Source organism: Notothenia coriiceps, unplaced genomic scaffold, assembly GCF_000735185.1.
Source record: "Notothenia coriiceps isolate Sejong01 unplaced genomic scaffold, NC01 NC01_scaffold00023276, whole genome shotgun sequence".
NCBI classification, from domain to species: Eukaryota; Metazoa; Chordata; class Actinopteri; order Perciformes; family Nototheniidae; genus Notothenia; species Notothenia coriiceps.
In genome coordinates, this window is record NW_011355977.1 from 80,551 (window position 1) to 100,102 (window position 19,552).

The window sequence follows — 19,552 nt, forward strand, 5'->3', positions numbered from 1 at the left end:
CACACACACTCACACACACACACACACACACACACACACACACACACACACACACAGTCCTAATCTCTGCTCTGAAATGGGCATCAAGCGTAATAGCCACATTATTTGGGACAATTTTTCTTCATTTTCAATTTTTCAGCCACAGAGGGAAGGTATGACTTCCTGCCAATGACAGGGGAGGGAGGGTAGCCAGGCGGGTGGTGGGGGAAAGGAGAGGGAACAAGAGAAGAGCACTAGATAGGAAGAATAAAATACAAGTAAAAGAGGTAGAAGTCTGCTGAAGGATAATAACATAAGAAACCACACGTTGCATTTAACCCTGATCACGTGATCATCCCATTTACAATCTACAATGGATCATCAAGCATTTATGACAAACTACACTGCTAGAGGTAAGGCTCCACGGTGGAGTTTAAGAGAGAAAGAAACACAAGAGAGTGTGAATAAAGTGGAGGTAGAGAAGGAGGACATGGGAGGGATGATCTATCAGAGAGAGAGAGAGGAAGTTGTCTCACTCTGCTCAGAGGACAGAGACTGAAAACCCATTTGTGTCTGTTTGAGACATCATCCCTCAGAGCTATGTGACATAACTGCCTACTTACAAGAAGCTGCGAACACGCAGACACATGAATGTCTGACAGAAGGATAGCACATAAGACGAGGAAATCTGGTGACGACAGGCCACACTACCCCTCTGATTTACATTTGGATGTCTAGAGTCTGATTAAGAGCAGATTGATATCCATAACAGGGCGTCTCGCGCCAAGGAAAGCTGCGAAACACAACAAACCTCCTAAACTGTCCTGAAAAAAGGCACCACGACATTGTGAACTCAAAGGGAAAGTTAACTCGAACACAAGCTAGCATCAAGGCCACAACTAGCTTCTTGTGATACTTAGAACCCAGCAGCATCTGCAAGTCCACTTATTACCTCACAGGATAAAAACTCAGGACATTTGACTAATTTGTTAGTAAAAATGTGTTTATCTTTCTCATTATAACATTGCTGTTGATTGTCTTCTTAAGGCTTAAACGTGAAAACATTTAGTACTAAGTCAGCAAGTAAGGAATTAAACTGACACCATTTTATTCATTTAACCATTAATATTCTTCGGTTTCATGTATGACACAAAATAAAGGTTAGTGTGTCTCTCGATGTTTAGGTGTATTGTGATTTTAATAATTCAATAAAAAAAATTATATTACATTAACATTTGAGACTGTATTTCCCAGCCATGCTGTGCAGATTTCATATTTAAAACACAATGTACCATGTATTATAACAAATTAAAACACTAAAATGAACATGATAAAAATGGGAAATTGGTTGAAGATGAGTATTTCACTGAGAACAAATGAGGACACATGTAAGCATGCAGCACCTACATGCAAACGCAATACACCGAGTATGATGGGAAACTGATGTCACACAACAACCACAAATGTTCACCTTCAACATCATCATCAACCAGGCCATCTGAGGGTATCCCCAGGCAGCAAGAAGTCAAGCAGAACACACTCCATTAACCTTGAAACCATAATACAGCCATTTGCTGAACAAGTGCTTCTGTTACCTTTTGGAGGAAAACAAAGATGCTCTTGGGTTTAATGATGAAACGCTACTTTCCCCAGTCACAGATGACTACTTTCATTGCTTTTTCTCCAGCTGCAAAGCCTTCATATAATACTGAAATGTGAACAAAGGTAGGATTTTGCTATGTAATAACTGTGGGTGTTATTATTAGCAAAGCTAAATTCTTATCTACAGGAGATACCTTAGAAAGTGAGAATGAATCAGGCCTGTGGCTGGGGGAAAAAATGGTCGGTTCGTGTTTTAAACAAGATAAGCATTTGGCCTGAATACATTAGCCAGCGCCTGTCCTTAAAGGACACAGGCTAGCTTGGGATGGCAGGTTTTCCAATTATTATCTACCTGATCTCCCTCAACTGTTCTGATTAAATTACATGCACACAAACACACACAGTTATACAGCCACCTCATTTTGCTCCTCGTGAGTGCACACTATATAGCGATAATGCACTCGTGATATAATGGATTTGAACGGACATTTTATCATGTGTAAAATGTTTTAATCTACCTTCCCTATTATTACACTACATTGATATACCAATGAAACCAATGATGACCATTTACCTTGAAAACTAAATGTGCCTTTGTGTCACAACCATGTTTACTTAACAACTACATTTTCTTGCTCAATTTAAAGAGTTACCACAAACTTATTTGCTGAAAAGTTTCCACTAAGTTTTGTAAATATGTAATCATGAAAATCCAACAAACTACTCTACAGCCACATGTTAACTGTGATACTGCTATGTTAGGAAAACTTGACTTGCATTCCTGTTAAACGGTTAAAGGCCAAACGAGCTATGATAAGCACACCATTATTCTCTTTGAGCTAATATTTGTCTTCTTGCAGAAACTATGTTTTGGCTCCACTCCAGGAAAACCACTGACCTCACAGTAACTGTTTATTTTCAATTTCAGTATGCTGAGCCAAGAGAAAAATGTATCACAGTCTAAATATTTACAGCGTGGACTACAAATCCTCTAATCAAGAAGTTCAGAAGAACTTGTGAAAAGCAATTATGTGACAGCCTGCAAAGTTAAATGACTACATGCTTGGGAACACAAAATACCTTTTTAAAAGTGTTTATTACTTTTTACTCTATCAATGTTTTTTAATCTAAGGTAATAAACGCTTCGAACATTTATTTATTTTTACATTCATAGCTGGGATGAAGATTTTTTACACAAGCAAGCCTGCACGCAAGACATTATTATTTACTGAAATGGGAGTTCGAGCAAGCTAATACACTTTAAATGGCAGTGTGTGTGTGTGTGTGTGTGTGTGTGTGTGTGTGTGTGTGTGTGTGTGTGTGTGTGTGTGTGTGTGTGTGTGTATGTGTGTGTGTTTATGCATTTGAGCACCTGTGAGGCTGTCAGGTCGCGTCATCCTCTCGTAAATGTCGTAGCTCTGGGGTCCGTAGGGGTCTGTGCTGTGGAGCATGGAGCGGGGCAGCGTGGAGCTGTAGTGCTGGGGCACGGCGGTCATGGTGGCCCTGACTGGAGACGATGAGTGAGTCGGCTGTTTGGTCAGTGGAGGGTTGACGCCCTCCACCATCGTCAGAGGCGAGCCCATGCGTCCTGACGATGACCCCGCGGAGGCCTGATAGGGCGAGGTCGTGCGGCTGGCGCTGCCCGATCGAGAGTTTGTGGAGCCCACGCGTCGCAGGGCGGCGGGGGAGTTCTTCTGCGTGGAGTAGGGCGAGTTGTTGCCACCGGCGATGGTGTTACTGCTGCGCTGGGCAGAGGGCAAGGTTGTGGAGAAGATGCTGGAGAGGGGTTTGGGCTCAGTTACGATGGGGGAGCCGTAGCCGCTGCCGACTGAGGTGCGCAGGGAGCCGCGGGAGGGGGACATACTGGTGGCGTAGGCTGGCGAGTGAGAGCGAGAAGGCACCGAGCTCACCCTCCGCATTGCCCGCCCAGGCACTGCTGATGTGACTGCTGGAGCCTGTATCTCAGAAAGAAAAAACAATGTGGCTGAATGCATATTTTCCTCAGTCCTTCAGAAGCTATATAATCATGTTGTACTCTCTGTGCAATGATAATGACGTGCTAAATAACACAGCATTACCCACATCAAATCATCACAGGGCATGACTTTACTCTAGGCCAGGGGTTTTCAAAGTGTGGGAAGGTGAGCCTCCCCTCAGAGAACATAAGAAGAGCTGCGCCCCCCCCCCTCCCAATTATTATTGCTATTATTATTATTATTGTTGTTGTTACTATAATGCAGGGGTATTCAATTGCATTTCAAAGAGGTCCAGTCAGAGAAAATGTCATTAAATGCTCTGTTTTCGCTGTCTACCTTTCTCTTTTTTGAGCACGCCATTTGAAATTACTCCGACTGTTTCTCTCTTCTTGTCTCATCGCTGTGTGTGTGTTTGAATCTATCGTGCTGACTCACTGACTGCACCGATTTGGCTGAGAAGCGTCACCTCCTAAAACATGAAACAATAACTTTTTAAACCTTTTTATCTTTATGTTTTAAATTTTTTTAAAGTTTTTAACATTTTCAACATCGTGGATAAATCCTTATATGCTCGCAGCAACACACTGAACATCAACTTTGCCTCCTTATGACTCACCCCTACTTTAGTGGGAACAATGAGTCTGCTTCTTTGATGCGCACAGGCGGATGATGCGGGGATGCAATGTAGACAGGAATAAATGCAGATCATCCTCTGGCTGCAGCCTTGACCGGTACTTGCTTTTGATCAAAGTAAGTATTATTACAATTAAAATAAAGGGCGGTGGCGGCCGTCAGCGAACCGAGCTGGCCGTCAACGGCCCGCTGACAACCGGTCGTTCTGTGATTCTCCAGAACACACAGATGGCCAGTCCGCCCCTGCCAGGACTGGTCCATGAAAATCCTATAATCGTGGTCATACTTCACTCAAAATCGATCCGTGTTGCCGCTCGCATTAAGTTAGCTGAAGTAGCTAGATTTCCCTGTTTCTCGTTATTTTTTTCTCACGCTGCGCCTCCCCTGAAGCTTTCTGGCGTCCCCCCGGGGAGGCGCGCCTCACACTTTGAAAACCGCTGCTCTAGGCCATATTTATTTTCTATTTTCCACCACCCTCCCTCTGTCGTGTGTAGCCTTTGGTTTCTCAGTGGTCTATGTGTACAGCGCTGTATGAAGCAGGATTATGTTGCGGTGTTCAGTGTACTTTATTAAGTGTTTCATCGCTACCTTGAAAAAAAATGAACAGCAATTTCTCTTTTGTTTAGTTCATCAGTTAGGTAATTAAATTCCATAAACCCTTGAACATTGTTAACACTGACTGTTTAATTAAAAATAACTGAATGCTGTTGTTATTCAGGAGATAACAGGTTACAGATATACATTTTGAGCTCCACCACAGAACAACAGCAATGTGTTGTAGGTAGATAGTACCTGGGTTGAAGCCTGGCCCTCTGCTCTGCTGCTTCTCCCCAGGGTGCCAGCGCCAGGGAAGGAGTGCTGCACCCTCAGCTCAGCCTTGCCCATGTTCTGGCTGTGGAGGTAGCCGCTGCTGGCCTCTTGGTAGCCGCTGTCCGAGTACGAGTTCATCTGAGTAGAGCTGCGCGAATTCCCTGTGGACCCTGGGAGAGTGGGAAAGAAAAAAAAGCCCCTAATTAAACGCAGAGACAAGAGGAGGAGGGCGGGTTGGAGGAACAGGAGACAGACATGGTTTCATAATAGACATGACCTTTTCTTAGACAGCATTACTAATGACAAACGGCACAGCAAGGGGGAGAACGGTTCCAACACTCTTATGATTCAGTTTACCAAAGCCTTTCATAAGCTATGATGAAGTATCATGGCATTCAAACTATGGATAAGATAAATGTGCAGGGTAAAACAGGCTTTCTGATACATCTCAAAGTAGAGAAAACAGTTGAAACATTGACGTAAACGTTTAGTGGCACACTGCTGAGGTAAGAAAAATGAAGGTGTGAGTTAGAGAAAAGAGGGCTGCAGGCGATAGAGTGAAGGCAATAACAGACCCTCACTTTCATGGAGGGAGGACTGCTCCGGGGAGTACAGAGGCACCTGCTCTGACTCAGTCCTGATGCGGTAGCTAGGCGACTGGGAGCTGTCAGTCAACCGAGACTTAGTGTCGCCCGAGGCGGAGGCATCTGGGAAGACACAGAAGAGCAGGGAGTCAGACAGAAGAAACGCTTTGGGTCTGAAACAATTAAGAGTTACGGCTTTGAATGGAAAGCTTATAATAGACATTAAAGCAGTCAACAATTGATGTAGTTGTGAGGAAACAATAACAGGCGATTATTTCTAGAACATTAGTTTCAAGCCTGTGTACAGTTGGAGTCGTTACATTTTACTGGTATACTAATTTGGAAAGGCAAAGTTGGGTGGCATGTTACTGTGTATACAACCACGGTCTAAATATAAACATTCCCCTACATCCACCTTCATTCAACAAGAAGACCTGGAATTAGCCCTCTTATGTCCCTGTGAATGTTGCTCGTAAACACAATCTAGTTAAGCGTGACGAGTGTCAATGGGTTATTCGGCAATCACTACAACAAAAGGCAGCAAGTGGAGGGGAACAGAGGGGAACAGAGGGGCAAACATTGGCAGGCAGGGTGTGTGACATCCAACCCGATTAGCTGTGAGAATGTGAGATGAATCCCATGAAGAAGCCTCCTTGAGGCCCAAGGTGACCTGTTGAATAAATCTGTTGACACATAAGCCTAGTGTGGGGTTTGACAACCTGGCATTTTGCACTCCCACCTCTGAAGATCTAAGAGTGTTTGCCCATTTACTGATGGGACGAAAATTGATTTAGAGCAAAATTGCCAGGATTAACCATTTAGCATGTCCTGCCGTGACAACGTCTGCCCCTGCCTTTACTCAACGTCAGCATGTCTGCTCTGTAGTAAACATCTTCACTATTTGCAAAACACCTTGCCAATTCTGCCACTTTAAACAGTGATGCTATTTCAAATTCAACACATGGTCCTGCTTAAAATAACAAAATGATAAATGTAAGCTTCCATTTCTCTTTAGTCCTGCTTTCTCACTCACCCACTCACTGTCTCTTGTGTACTGTCTCTCTTTCTTCATCGTTCTCTGTTTATAATTTTAACAAAATACCCATCCTGTTTTACATTTAGGGAGCAAAGTAGAAATGGATTTATTTGACAGGGAAAATAGTGTTAAACGACCATCTGATTTTATCACTTTTATTTAGATTTAGCAACCCATCCTGACTGATCTTTTTTAATCTGTGTCTAATAGATGTTTAAAAGTGATTACTTTGCTGGACATTTGTTTTCACCTGGCATGAGGGTTGGGGGGATGCAGGGTGTACTATTACCAATTTCATATTTGTCTTAAGTTTTTCAAAAGTCACTCCATAAGTAAAGCATTAAAATAAATCTAGGCTACTTTACTCATCGTTATGACAAAACCACAGTTCTTCAGTGCTGCTCTTGGCTGAAAGCTGAATTTGAATTAAATGATGTTCAAAGCAGTGAGGCTGGAACTGGTCAAAACCTCCATGCCCCGACAGATGAATAGTCCTACAGACAAATTACAACAGGACAATTGACTAAATAATAAAGGAAACCATCTGGAAATCTCAAAGCGTTTGACATAATTAAAGCAAATGTATAACAGCAACCCAGAAAGGTGTCTTGTACTCTGACAGAACAAATATTATACCTCACCGTTATGTTGGGTGAGGTATTTGTCCTTCCCATGGACAACCTTTCCTTAATACAGTGCAGTGTTTTGTAATTGTTTTGGGGAGAATAGATGGCACATAATGGTGGATTGGTCACAGACAGGCTTTACACTGCACACCAAATGCCTTTGGTTGACAGGCCATGTTGTACAGAGAGAACGCTTAAGATCACATTTGAAATCAACAACATTTAATGTGGGTGCTACAATGGACTTCACCAAAAACACAAAAGGACACAGTTCTAAGAGGCTAAAACTCATGTATATGTCTTTCAAACATAAGCAATGTTTTAAGTCTTTTTTTCCCTTCGCATCTGAGCAGTTACTCTGTGTCCGGTACAGTTCTTTGTTTCAGAGCTCAGATTTGTATACTGAGCCTAAACCCTGTTTGATAAATGAGATGCCAAAACATGGAGGAACAGGAAGAGAGGGTAACCACAGTTGTCAAAGCAACCTGTGACCCCATACATTTTTTATAATGTATTAAATAACACTATAGGTGCCCAGTTTACAGTCCAGCAGTAACCACACAGACAATCAGCATTATTGTACCTTCTAAGAAGTTTAGGTTTTTTTGAGGTGTCCAAAGTTAATTATTGTGTTGGAAGATTATGAGGATTTTCTAGAAAGATATTTGAATCACAGGGACTTCTGAACTTTTTGTTAACTGTAACCCACCACCAGATATGTCACATAAGAGAGTGGCCACGCTGGTTTAAGTTAAATTCTAAATCTGTGTTTTTGTGCTTATATTGAGTCTGAAAATACATATTCATAAGGTACCAAATCCGTTTTATAATTATGAGTCTGCTAGGAAACCAACTGGCAGGGAACAAGGTAAATGTGAAGATATAATTGCCATCGGCAAGAGAGACAGGCAGGTGTCTTTGTTACCGTGTCTTCTTCTCAATGTGGTACAATTTGTAATCACATGTCAGGCAGTATCAGAACAAGTAATGATTGGTTGCCCTTTCTTGGAATTAGTTATGTTGTGGCTTGTAAATATACATTTATAATTTACATTTTACAACATAATCTCCGTTTAATTAAAAAAGTAGAATTTTTGTAAGAATTTAAACCAACTAATGGCTCTTTCAAATATTTCAGTCACTAGACATGCCTCTAAAAGATCCGGGTCTTTTTCGGACATGATGCTGACATGTTAATCTGTCAGGATATTGGAAATGTGAATGTCCAAGAGACAAAAAGCTTTCATTCTGGGGTGTTTGTCTTCTACTCTCAGTGGACATGAGGTGTGACTGCATTGACATTTCCTGGGGCTAAAAGCCTTGTTTCCACAGTAACACCACTCAAACTCTCGAACAGTGGAAACATACGGTAGCTCATTAGGCCAATAGGCCTCAAAGACTAACGCGGTCCATTATGCTCTGTGTCACACATTTAGTGTTTAATTGATTTAGATTGGAAAAAGTACATTACCACATCTGACTATCGTTTATCATCTACAGATTCTACACTATAATTAGAAATCAATACGAAGCAAAACAGTGATTGTGATTATTCCCCGGCTCTGTTCAAACACTAATGAAATGCATTCAACAAGGAAATGGAGAATGGGCAGCAAATGAAAAAACTGTTTATTAATATTCCCAGTGCATGTGTTCAACTATATCCCCCCATAGGCTGTTCTGACGGGATCGACAATGAAAGATTAATGACCATTGGAGACAAACGCCAAGTTACTCTTTGCAATTAATAAGCCATGAAATACATTAGTAAATTAAATTCATTATCTGGTCTCTGCTGAAGATCCTTCAAGGATGTGGACTAAACGAACAGAGAGCAAAGGGGCCTGGGAGAGATCCACATTACTGCTGGGGCGGTGTATAATTGAGCAGAAATAGCTTGGATAAATATTAAAACATGAATAGGCCTTAGGCTATCCATAACGGTACGCTTGGTTGAAATGCCTCATGTAATGATTATTGAGGAAACACACACACACACTTAACTTAACCCATACAAATAATTTAAATGCATACAACAGTTAATCCCTACTCATTTTAATGAGTGTGATTCTAAACAGAACTGTCTAGTATACATCAATACCTCCGAAAAGCTGTAATCAAGGTCAAACAGGAACAGACATTATTGAGTACTTTGTTAATTTAAGCTAGCTTAATACACATTATAAAGAACGCTTGATTGATATCCACAAGTTTCATGTCCGTTACATTGTAGGTGGCTTTGTGACCCCATTATGTTACAGTAAAACTTGATGGAGAGAACATGACATGACTGACAAATGATACATCCTGCGTATTTCTCAGGTTACTAATGAGTATAGTGAAAACAACATTTGATGTTAATGCATTATATACACATGGTTAAAATAGATGTTAAAAACAGGACTTTGAACAGTCTTCCAACCCTTATTTAAACCTTGGTTATAGAAGATAATGCTGAAGTAATGCTAATCATGTTTTAATGAGTCTTTTGTTATGGTCTTTGAAACTCCTCATGGACTGCAGTTGAAATTTGGCCAAGAAGGGTAAACTGGCACATTGACAGTATTGTTTATTAATGTGCACTGTAACTGTGAACTATTAAAATAAATGTAAGTTGTTGAAGATGGATAGTTATTAAAAAAAATAGTGTTTGAGTTCACATACCTGCAGCTCTCCAAGGCAGGGACTTCTCAGATGAGCTGTATGGGGGAAAGGAGGGGATGAAAAAGTGAATACAAGGTCTAGAAACCAAAGACACCACAGTGAATGACATGAGTGAAATCAACAGGAAGAGGCCCCTTTCAGCATCATGTACCCTTTCCTTTGGCTTTTCACAACACGGCCACAGATGGTAATCAATCATGGTGTTTGAAATAAAAAATGCTAAGAGCAGATTTCATCTTTACAACTCAGATGTGAAGTCCATTCCTATCATCTGTGTTTATCGAGGCCTAAATGTGCCTTTGGTGACAGCGGGTGAGGGCACATCAACATGGGAAAAAAAGCTTGAATGTGACTGGAAGCTGTTTTCCCCCCTGCAGCTTTAATAAACATTAAGCCAAAAAGTACAAAAACCCAGGGGATGGAATACATTCTGATGGCAGCTAAAACTGAGCCTAGACAAGTGAGGTTTCTAGACTATATCAGAAGTGATCATATACGCTTGACGCCTTCAAAAGGGTCCTCAAGACCCATCTGTTCACCAAGGCCTTTGGCCCCTAATCTATTTGTTGTTTTTGTCCGTCTGACTGGTTGTCTGATTGCCTTTTGTTTTGTTATGTTTGTTTTGCCCTGTTCTTCCTTGTAAAGCGCACTTGGGTCCCATGAAAGGCGCTATATAAATCTAAGCTATTATTATTATTATTATTATTATAGTACGTTTTACCACTCTCAATGTACAAGCTTAAAGTATCCCTGCATCCAAAACCATAGCCTTGAAGTGCAAGCATTTATTCCATCACAGAGGAAATATTAGAGAGGGGGAAATAATGGTCAAGTCAGTCTGTGGCCACAACACTGAGCAGCGAAACCAGAAAGGATCTAATGACATTGTGTGGGTGATAGATGAAGAATCAACGTGGGTCAGTGGATAAAGGCTCATATTTAATAGCAAGCTCAGAGCGGAAAAGCATCTGACCAAGTATCCAATAGTAGACTATGGCACAAATCCATTCGCTCCATTCCAATGTTTCAAGGCATTTATTCCTCCTGATAGAAGGAAAACTACATGGAGGAACTGGTGAACCCACTACAACTGGAAGAATCCCATCCAGCTAAATATGGGAGATGGCAGTGGAAGTAATAGTTCCTGCTCTCTTCATGATAGAGAAAACAGGCCACCTTTGGTAACCCTATAGCTGGATTGATAGTTGATGCAAGGGGTTAGCGGAGTCCCACCATAGATACCTACAGATAAGGTTTTGATTGATAGTTCAATAGCTGATGGCATCACAGAGATAGACGCATGGATTGTGTATAATCAGGACGTACAATCTTTAATTATATTTCCCAGTGTAACCGGTTTTAAATTTGATGACAGCCTACAGCAAAGTCGAAGAGTCTGCACACGTAACTGTTATAAGTATGGCATAACCTTTGAATGAAGAACTATAAATCCATCCTATGCCTTGAACAATCCTTAACATCAGTAACCTCACACATATTCCTGCAATCAATGTGTCAGGTTGTTTACAGTATGTCTCGAGAGTTTATTTTCACAACTATCAGTCAGGTCACTACAATTTATGTAGGATGCGAGTTCAATAAAACAGTGCAAGTCCCAATATGTCTTTTAAAAACCTATATTAGAATGCTCATAAAGATGCTACTCATTGTATAAATAAAACTGAAGCAAAGTCAAAATAATAACTTAAATTGTATACATAACTATAAAGCTAAGCGAAAGTGTATTTACTGAATGGTATGAATATATTTAAAAGAAAGAATATAGTTATCCTGCAGCAAATGCATTTCATTATAATGATAATTTATAGACAAGGCCTCAGGAGAAGAGAAAGGCACACTAATAGCCACATAATGTACCTTTGAAAATACTTTCTGACCAAAGTGAAGGCCATTTACTTTCTTCACAGCTATTTTCTGAAAGCCTGTTGTTACAACAGTCAGAGGCCGAGCAGGAGACCTCAGAGCAGTGCTTCAAACCGTTTCTCTTTAATATCCTCCATTTGCTGGTCATTACTATCGTGCACCTGATGTTGCAACTGCTGCTATTTTTCCATCTAAGGTGACACTGGATGAGCTTTAAGAAACACGGCACTCCAAATTTTAATGAGCACACCGGCAATTAAAAAGAGGAAGTTGGGCAAGTTGTGCTCCATTGAACCACGGCAGATGAAGTAGAAGAACGGCGGCCATAACAATGATGCACCATGCGTGCGGCGTGCCGACCGGCTGGCTGGGTGGAGGAAGCGTTGGGAGATTGTAAAACTGCCAATGCTGATAAACAACAGGCCGAACCCTGACAGGATACTTTATTTCCCATCAACCCTTCTGGTCGGGGGGCGGTTCCATCTTTTAGGAGTTTTGCCAGAGGTCAAGTTTGATGACCACTCCCTCTATGCCTGTAGAAAAGAAGGTGGTGGCCAACTCTGGCGGTGCCGTGAAGTGTAACGACTCCCATTCGAGCCTTAAGTGTGCTGCCTGTCACCTCTGCCGTCCTCCTGCTGAGCGATTGAGCCAAGCAGTTTGAGCTAAATGTTCCAAAGCTAATCTCCATTCACACACAAATGTCTGATGGTAGCCTTTTATTTGTCCTTCTCTGGCTTTAAAAAAGGGTGTGAAAAGGGTGTTGCATGTTTTCTTTATAGAGTCCCCAGGAGGTGGTGGACCCCCAGTGTGAAAAGTGGATGCGTTTACATACAGTTTACATGTTAAAATGTGATAAGTAAGAAGATTTTTGAAACATCTTGTAAGTGAGATAATGTGCTCTTCATTGGATTTGTTTATACAAAACCTTGAAGATAAAAGAAATACCTGCTTATTAACCCATTATTCAACCCTAACCTATGATTCTGAGAGGTTTTATGGCCTTCTGCATGCCAAAGAGTAAGTCAATTATTACTATAGTGAAGTAAATACTTGACAATTAATAGCTTTTTGGGTTTGTATCATAAATGTAACTGAAGAGAAGCCCTATTGATTTTCCTCTACAACTAAACACACGAATCAATGTATAAATCAGGTTGCACAGCTTCACAGTAGGCTCTTAAGTGAATTTGAACATGAGGGCACAGTTGAAAGAACTAACGGTCTGCTCCTTTACAATGTCAAGCCACATCAGCACTGTCAGACCAAGTGTTGCAAATCAACTGCATCACTTAACTGGCAACCCGTGCCCTTTTCGACTGAACAGTCCCTAGAACTCTACACAGGAATTCAATCAGGCACTGCAATTTTAACACACAAAGAGAAAACAGATACATAGTGAAGATCAAAGGGTCTCACAACAAAAAGACAGTCTACTAAGTAGCAACAATCTGCTGTTTAATGGGGATTCATGTTTGCTTCAATATGTAACGACAAGCAAACAGGACCTTGGTAATAAAATGTCCACTCTTAATCCTGCTAGCTGTAACTAGTGCTTGCTTACTGTGAGAAAATACACTGTACAGTTTGTTCAGAGCTGGTAGGTCAATCAAAAGCCTCAGCGCTGCAATTACAAATTCCACTCACTCATTCAGCCGCTAATAGAAAGGACAGCACTATCCCTTAGGCAGGGACTTTTTTGGAGCTAGCTTTGGACTCTGAAACACAGACTGCCCGAGTTCCCAAAATTGTTCCCGATTTATTTCAATATTTTCTTTGGTGAAGCGTCTTGATAGTAATATAAATTAAATCATTATAAACATAGTGGTTACAACACTCTGATGTTTTTTAATATTGTAATGATCAACTAAGATGGTTGTTATGGCTTTTGTTTTGGCCGACATTTGTTCAATATTTTCTGGTATTTAGCTTGTATGGCACACCAACCACTCTGAAAATACTTCAATCATAAATCATTAATGTTGTTAACCTTCCACTTATGTACCCATTCAACAAGCTGCACAAAACATGTGAGAGCTGATTTTTATTGCAACTGGCACAGAAAAAAAAAGGTTCTATTAGAGGCAATCATTTCATTGAGAAAAATAAACATTGCCTGCTCCTCTAACATTTATTCTAAAATTAATTTTGATGTGCCACTCAGTTTGTTTAATGTCATTGGGGAGCGAGTGACTGCGGGACAACCAAAGGAAAGCTAAAATTAAGGTTTAAAAGGCGGTATTTCTCTAAGTGGAAATGAAAGTCAATAGCCTGGCTGTGGTATGATCAGAGAGCTGTTGTCGAGACCTTTTTTGGCAGCACTTGAAGCGGCTCTATACCTGTGCCTCTAAAAAGGGGAAAAGGGGAAATTGACACTCTAATCCTGAGTGCTACAATCTGCAGGTAGTAGGTGGGTGTTATTTGCAGGTATGCAGGCTGGAGTGACAGAATGCATTGTGAAAGGGCAAAGGGATTATTATCACTAAGTCAGAAGAGACCACAGAGCCATTACAGCCCCTATTCAGACCAAGTGCCATGTATCCAGATATAACCCAATGCTTTCATGGTCCATTTCAGGACACATTTGTCTCACCTGACATCAAGGGACCATTTGCAAAAAAATGTGAAGGATCACTACCATGTATTTGGTGATGTGGGTCTGGGATGGCATTGAACAACAAGTTCTGGTAGTCTTGAGTCAAGTTCACACTAAAGTTGACTCTACTTAACTCTAAAGGTAGATGGCTGAACTACTCACATTAAACAACTGGCCGTCTTATAATTGAAAGTAACTTTATGACTGAGAACAAAGAGGGACACAGTAAAATAACTTTCACCAGGAGGAATCCACATTATGTCTGGTCTCCAAAACTACATTTTGTCATGAAAAAACATGCGGGAAGCAACACAGGAAACTTTGTAGTAGTCACATACGGTCACAAAATTGCCTGTTTCCATCTGTCTAATATGTATAGCCTGTTTCTCTGGATGCAGCAAAGTTAAAAACATGTCTATTTAGCCTGCTCCATATCTGGGATGAGTAACAGATACTGCTCAAGCTCAGTTTTGCGTATGAAGAGCCAACACCATTTTTACTATGATCTTTTGTCAGTTAGGTATAATAACTGTCTGCAAAAAAAACATCTGTGCTAAGGTCACAAAGTGTAAACACGGCATTAGTTAGAGTACTTTGGACAATCAGTCACGGTTTCAAAATAGTGGATACTTTTTAATTAAGCAGGGAGCAAAGAAGAGGGAAGATCCTGCCAAACTGAGCCGTTATTGTAGCTTGATGACCTACCAGAGGCATGTATTTCACACCTTTTACCGTGCTGTTATTTCCATATGAAAGAGTAATCCATATTTATAACCATCCTGTGTTGAAGGGATGTCGGAAAAGAGGACAAAAGTCGCAATTTGATTAACCACTTGGGTGTACCCTAATTATTGACCATTAATGTCCCAGTTAGTGAAGCAGTCCCTCAGTGTTTAGGGACACACTAACATGCATTCTTGGGCATGGACACATACAAACATGGTTTGATAAACTAGGTTAACTAGGTTCTTTTATGTAATCATAAACTTGCAGTTGCGACATAACATACGACTAAAACAGTTACGCAGCAGTGGATAGGTGTCAAAACAGCACTATGCTGTGCCATTCAAACTCCTGTAAATAAGCAAAAGCAGAAATAAAAAAAATGTGAATGATTCTGAAAAATGCCTGAAAGCACTCTCTTAAATGTCACAGTCTATTAACCTCTACTGTAATTTCCCTTGCCACTTTAAGGAATTATGTTTTCATTAGACCTAAACGATTAACTGTTTAATAAGTGAAACTGCAATTAAAAACAGTGGTGCATGAATGGATGTTACAAAACATGCACATAACATTTAGTACAAATTGAATGTAAAAATGCAGACAAACATATTCAGATTATGTTTATTTAAAAATATGTTGACCTTTATGCTTCTATCCTGCAGTATTTCATTATCAGTATAGTTATTTTGCGTATGAATTATACAGCTTTAATTGGTCAATGCCAACAGCATTAATGTATTTCAACGCCATCTCCACCGCATATTTCTCAAATTACATTGAGGTTAACGATCGATAATGAAAGACTGGTGTCAACCTTTCTCCACAGCGGCTCTGTGTGAAGCGCATTGAGATATTGTACGTGGTATTGAGCTGTACAAATGAACCTGACATGAGCCACGGGGAGCGGGACAGAATGTGTGGTCACTGAGGTGTGAGCACCAGGCCGCCTCGTGTCTCAGCTGATGAAAAGGGAATGAGTTCCCAGAACAAACTCAGAGTTTAGAGTTTCACTCGTGCCATGCTGACAGTAGCGCTTCACTGAGCAAACAACACTTTATTATCATGCACATTCTGTCTCTGATACACACAGGCTTAATATTTTGCCTACAAAGTCAGCTGTTTATGTTTTTATTTAGGGTTAACAGAAAGGTGATTTGAGTCGATTAACCATGACAATATTCTGCAAATTGAAAAACTAACCACCAATGACCTTGATCTGCTAAGATAACATTTCAGCAATTCTAAGATTTTCTAAATAACAGGGAAGGAAGGGGACATTTTTTGATTTACAGTCCAGCCATATTTGAGCACATTGGAATGCTTCATCACTCTGCCATAAGGTTACACTATGGAATATTGTCACTGCTGTGAAGGAGGAAAATGCCATGTGTTGGATTGTAGCGCTGAGGGTGTGTGTGTGTGTGTGTGTGTGTGTGTGTGTGTGTGTGTGTGTGTGTGTGTGTATCCTTTCATTACCTGCTGCTTCCAGCGCCTGGCGACTCGGCCCCAAGTCTGCATCTTTCCAGCTGATTGGCCACAATCTGCCTCTCCACTTCCAGCTCCCTTGTAAGCCGCTCAAACTGGAGCTCCTACGCATAAAAAAAAAGAACAATTGATTTAATTCATGATCATCTGGGAGAGCTTTATGCTCTTTGATTTGCCAAATAAAAAGTCAACACGAGGGAGGCAGGTTAACACTATGACAGCTACCAGTGTTGTGCTTCATCATGACATGTAGGTTAATGATGAAACAAAGAAGAAGCCTAAGGCACACAAGGTAATTCCAAATATAAATGTTAGCTCATCAGTAGCTCAGAAAATAGAGAACACACACACACACACTTGATGGTGCTGCCATTTCTCCCTCCCACACAGAGAGAAAAGCACCACTTCAGTGTGTGATATTTAGCCTCGATGGCCTTGTTCCTATAGAAGTCGAGGAGAAATCAGCATTTGACTAATCATCCAGCCAGAGAGAGGTCATTACTTGCACAGCTCTCAAACTCCAAGCACTGCATCATCACACTCACAAGACACAAACAGGGTATTTTGTACAAATAAAATGTATTACGCACACTATACTCAGACCTATCTTTTTACTCACCAACACCTCTACACTGGCAGTATTAGGGATTATCTAAAACTCTTGCAAAAAGGCCTCACTCACCATAACTCTTTGTACAGATGGCATGATCTTCACAATGCTACCCTTAGTCGTCCCATGTAATGTCCATTACCATGCTCAATTTCATTCACAGCCAGCTGCTCTCACCCGCAGACACACACACACACACACACACTATCTGAGCCTCTTCTGTGACCCGTTTGAGGAAGTTTTTCTCTACTACACTAAGACCAGCCTACTTTTCACACCTACTCTCCGATGTTCCCTGAGGGTGCAGTGAAATTTCCTTTCACATTGTGGACATGCTCGAGCACACACCCCTCCCCCAAACTACTGCTTTACACACTCCACTGCTCTCCTCTCCTCTACCTCATTTGTAGATATGTGAAGCAAAGCTGCAGTGAGAGGGAGAATGCGGGAGGAGAAACGTATGTTTCTTTATTTTTACATTTCTTTCCTATAGTTCAATTTGAACTATTAGATTCTCATTAAGCTTTTACTTGCATGGTTGTGTTTTTTTATACATATTTAATGATTTTCATTGGCAATAACTGCTTCTCTGTAATTTTTGCGCACATGATAATTAAAAACCGTAATCTTGAATCTAAGTCCTTCTTCCTTAATGACATTTATTTCCCTGTGGCCGAGATACCCGTGCAGTGCCAAGAGCAACTCTGATTCCATCTTGTCCTGCTACGCAAAAAACTAAAATATATGACAGTCCTTTATTTGTACCAAAGAAAATGTTTGTGGCCAAACTGCTTGATGGCGAATTGACCATGAATAGTGTAAATATACTTAGAAGGATAGGTAGGCAAAAAAAAGTCTATCTGCCTCTCAATCAAAGCTTTGCAGGGGTTCCTGGTGGGAAGCTTTCACTAGGAAGCAGCAGCAAGAAGTGTTGAGTTTGCATTAGCTGATACAAAGTACTAAGGACTTCTGGGTAAGACCATCACTTTGTAATGGTGCTGGCCAATGTGGCTTAACAAATTGCTATGACTGGTAGAACTACACAGACACCTGCAGGTCCGCTGCAACTCTGACTACTTTTAAATCCAGACTAAAGACTTTTCTTTTTGCCGCTGCTTTTAATTGAACTATTCATATCTTAGACTGCACTGTAACTTTTATCCATGTATTTTTTCTTTTAACTTTTCTTTTTAATGACTTATTTGAAATGCCATTTTCTTAATGTCTTTCATTTTTTGAAAAAGCACTTTGAAGTGCCTTGTGTTGAAAAGTGCTATATAAATAAACTTGCCTTGCCTTACACAGTTGAACAATTAAATAGTAAGAACTATTTATGTCATGTAACTTTCTTTGGTTTTAATTGCTTGATGTTTGAAGTTAATTCCTCAAATTTAATTGGCCTTTAAGCTGCCACAATCTTTTTGATGCTTAAATAAGCAGCGTTATTACCATGTTTACCCAAAATTCAAAGAGCTTATCACAATTCCACTTTCAGATCATTATCCCAATCATTTATCGCTCAGCACAGACCGGTGTTAAGATGCAGAATCCCTGGGGAAGGATCATCTTAATGTCTGCTTGTTCCTGATACAAAAACACACCTAAAAACTAACAGTGTGCGGAGACAGCTCTAAGCACAGGACAGAGATAGAGTGGCCACAACACTGATTTATTAGAAGGAGAAATTAGACATCAATCCTCTGTGTGACACATTTACCCCTACTGAGTAATTAGGATGCATGCAGTTTGAAAATTCCCAACTTTTGTTTCAGACAATTATCCCTGTTTACATTCTTACTTTCCTTAAGACAGATGTGGCCAGTATGAATAATAGAAATACTGTATTTTTACAGTTTAAGCAAATTGTTAAGGGAAAATTGAATTATTCATTGAATGGTTTTACATTTGACACAGCATTTGTCATAATATAACCTCAGTTTCTTAGCCAGAAATCTGAGAAACTGTATTCTTAGTACTGCACACACTCCTCATAGGAAAGCACACATAGCCGGAAGGTGACAAACAATATTGACTGTTCTCTCGCTAAGACCTAGGACTGAACCCTAAGTGATGCACAATGTGGCACTGATAGTCGGAGGATTGTTTCCCCCTGGAGACAGCGAAAAGATTGAACTATTGTGACATGCACCATTTCTGCCCACACACACAAAGGCGCCTGTGTCTTCTGTGCATTTACGGGGCTGTGGTTAGAACAAAAATACGTTTACAATGGAAATATAAGACTAAGCGAAAAACCTTTAATGTATAAGGGACAGAGGACACTGAATAATAGTGACAAGAGGGTGAGCCGAAGAGAGGGGGAGAGACTGCCCAAAGGCACACA

General features: G+C 40.6%; 1 protein-coding gene across 2 annotated transcripts in view; it reads right to left on the reverse strand.

Annotated features, from left to right (window-relative positions):
* The window catches only part of pkp4 (plakophilin 4), a 73,112-nt gene that overhangs the window by 25,758 nt on the left and 27,802 nt on the right, over positions 1 to 19,552 (reverse strand). The window contains exons 3-8 of one of the 2 annotated variants that reach the window (XM_010781500.1): positions 16,590 to 16,702; positions 9,911 to 9,945; positions 5,582 to 5,707; positions 4,983 to 5,170; positions 2,954 to 3,536; positions 1,451 to 1,477 (exon numbers count right to left, since the gene is read on the reverse strand). In XM_010781500.1, the coding sequence (XP_010779802.1) occupies positions 1,451 to 1,477; positions 2,954 to 3,536; positions 4,983 to 5,170; positions 5,582 to 5,707; positions 9,911 to 9,945; positions 16,590 to 16,702 (1,072 nt within the window). The remainder of the gene's footprint in view (positions 1 to 1,450; positions 1,478 to 2,953; positions 3,537 to 4,982; positions 5,171 to 5,581; positions 5,708 to 9,910; positions 9,946 to 16,589; positions 16,703 to 19,552) is intronic. The other variant, XM_010781501.1, reaches the window with a different exon arrangement.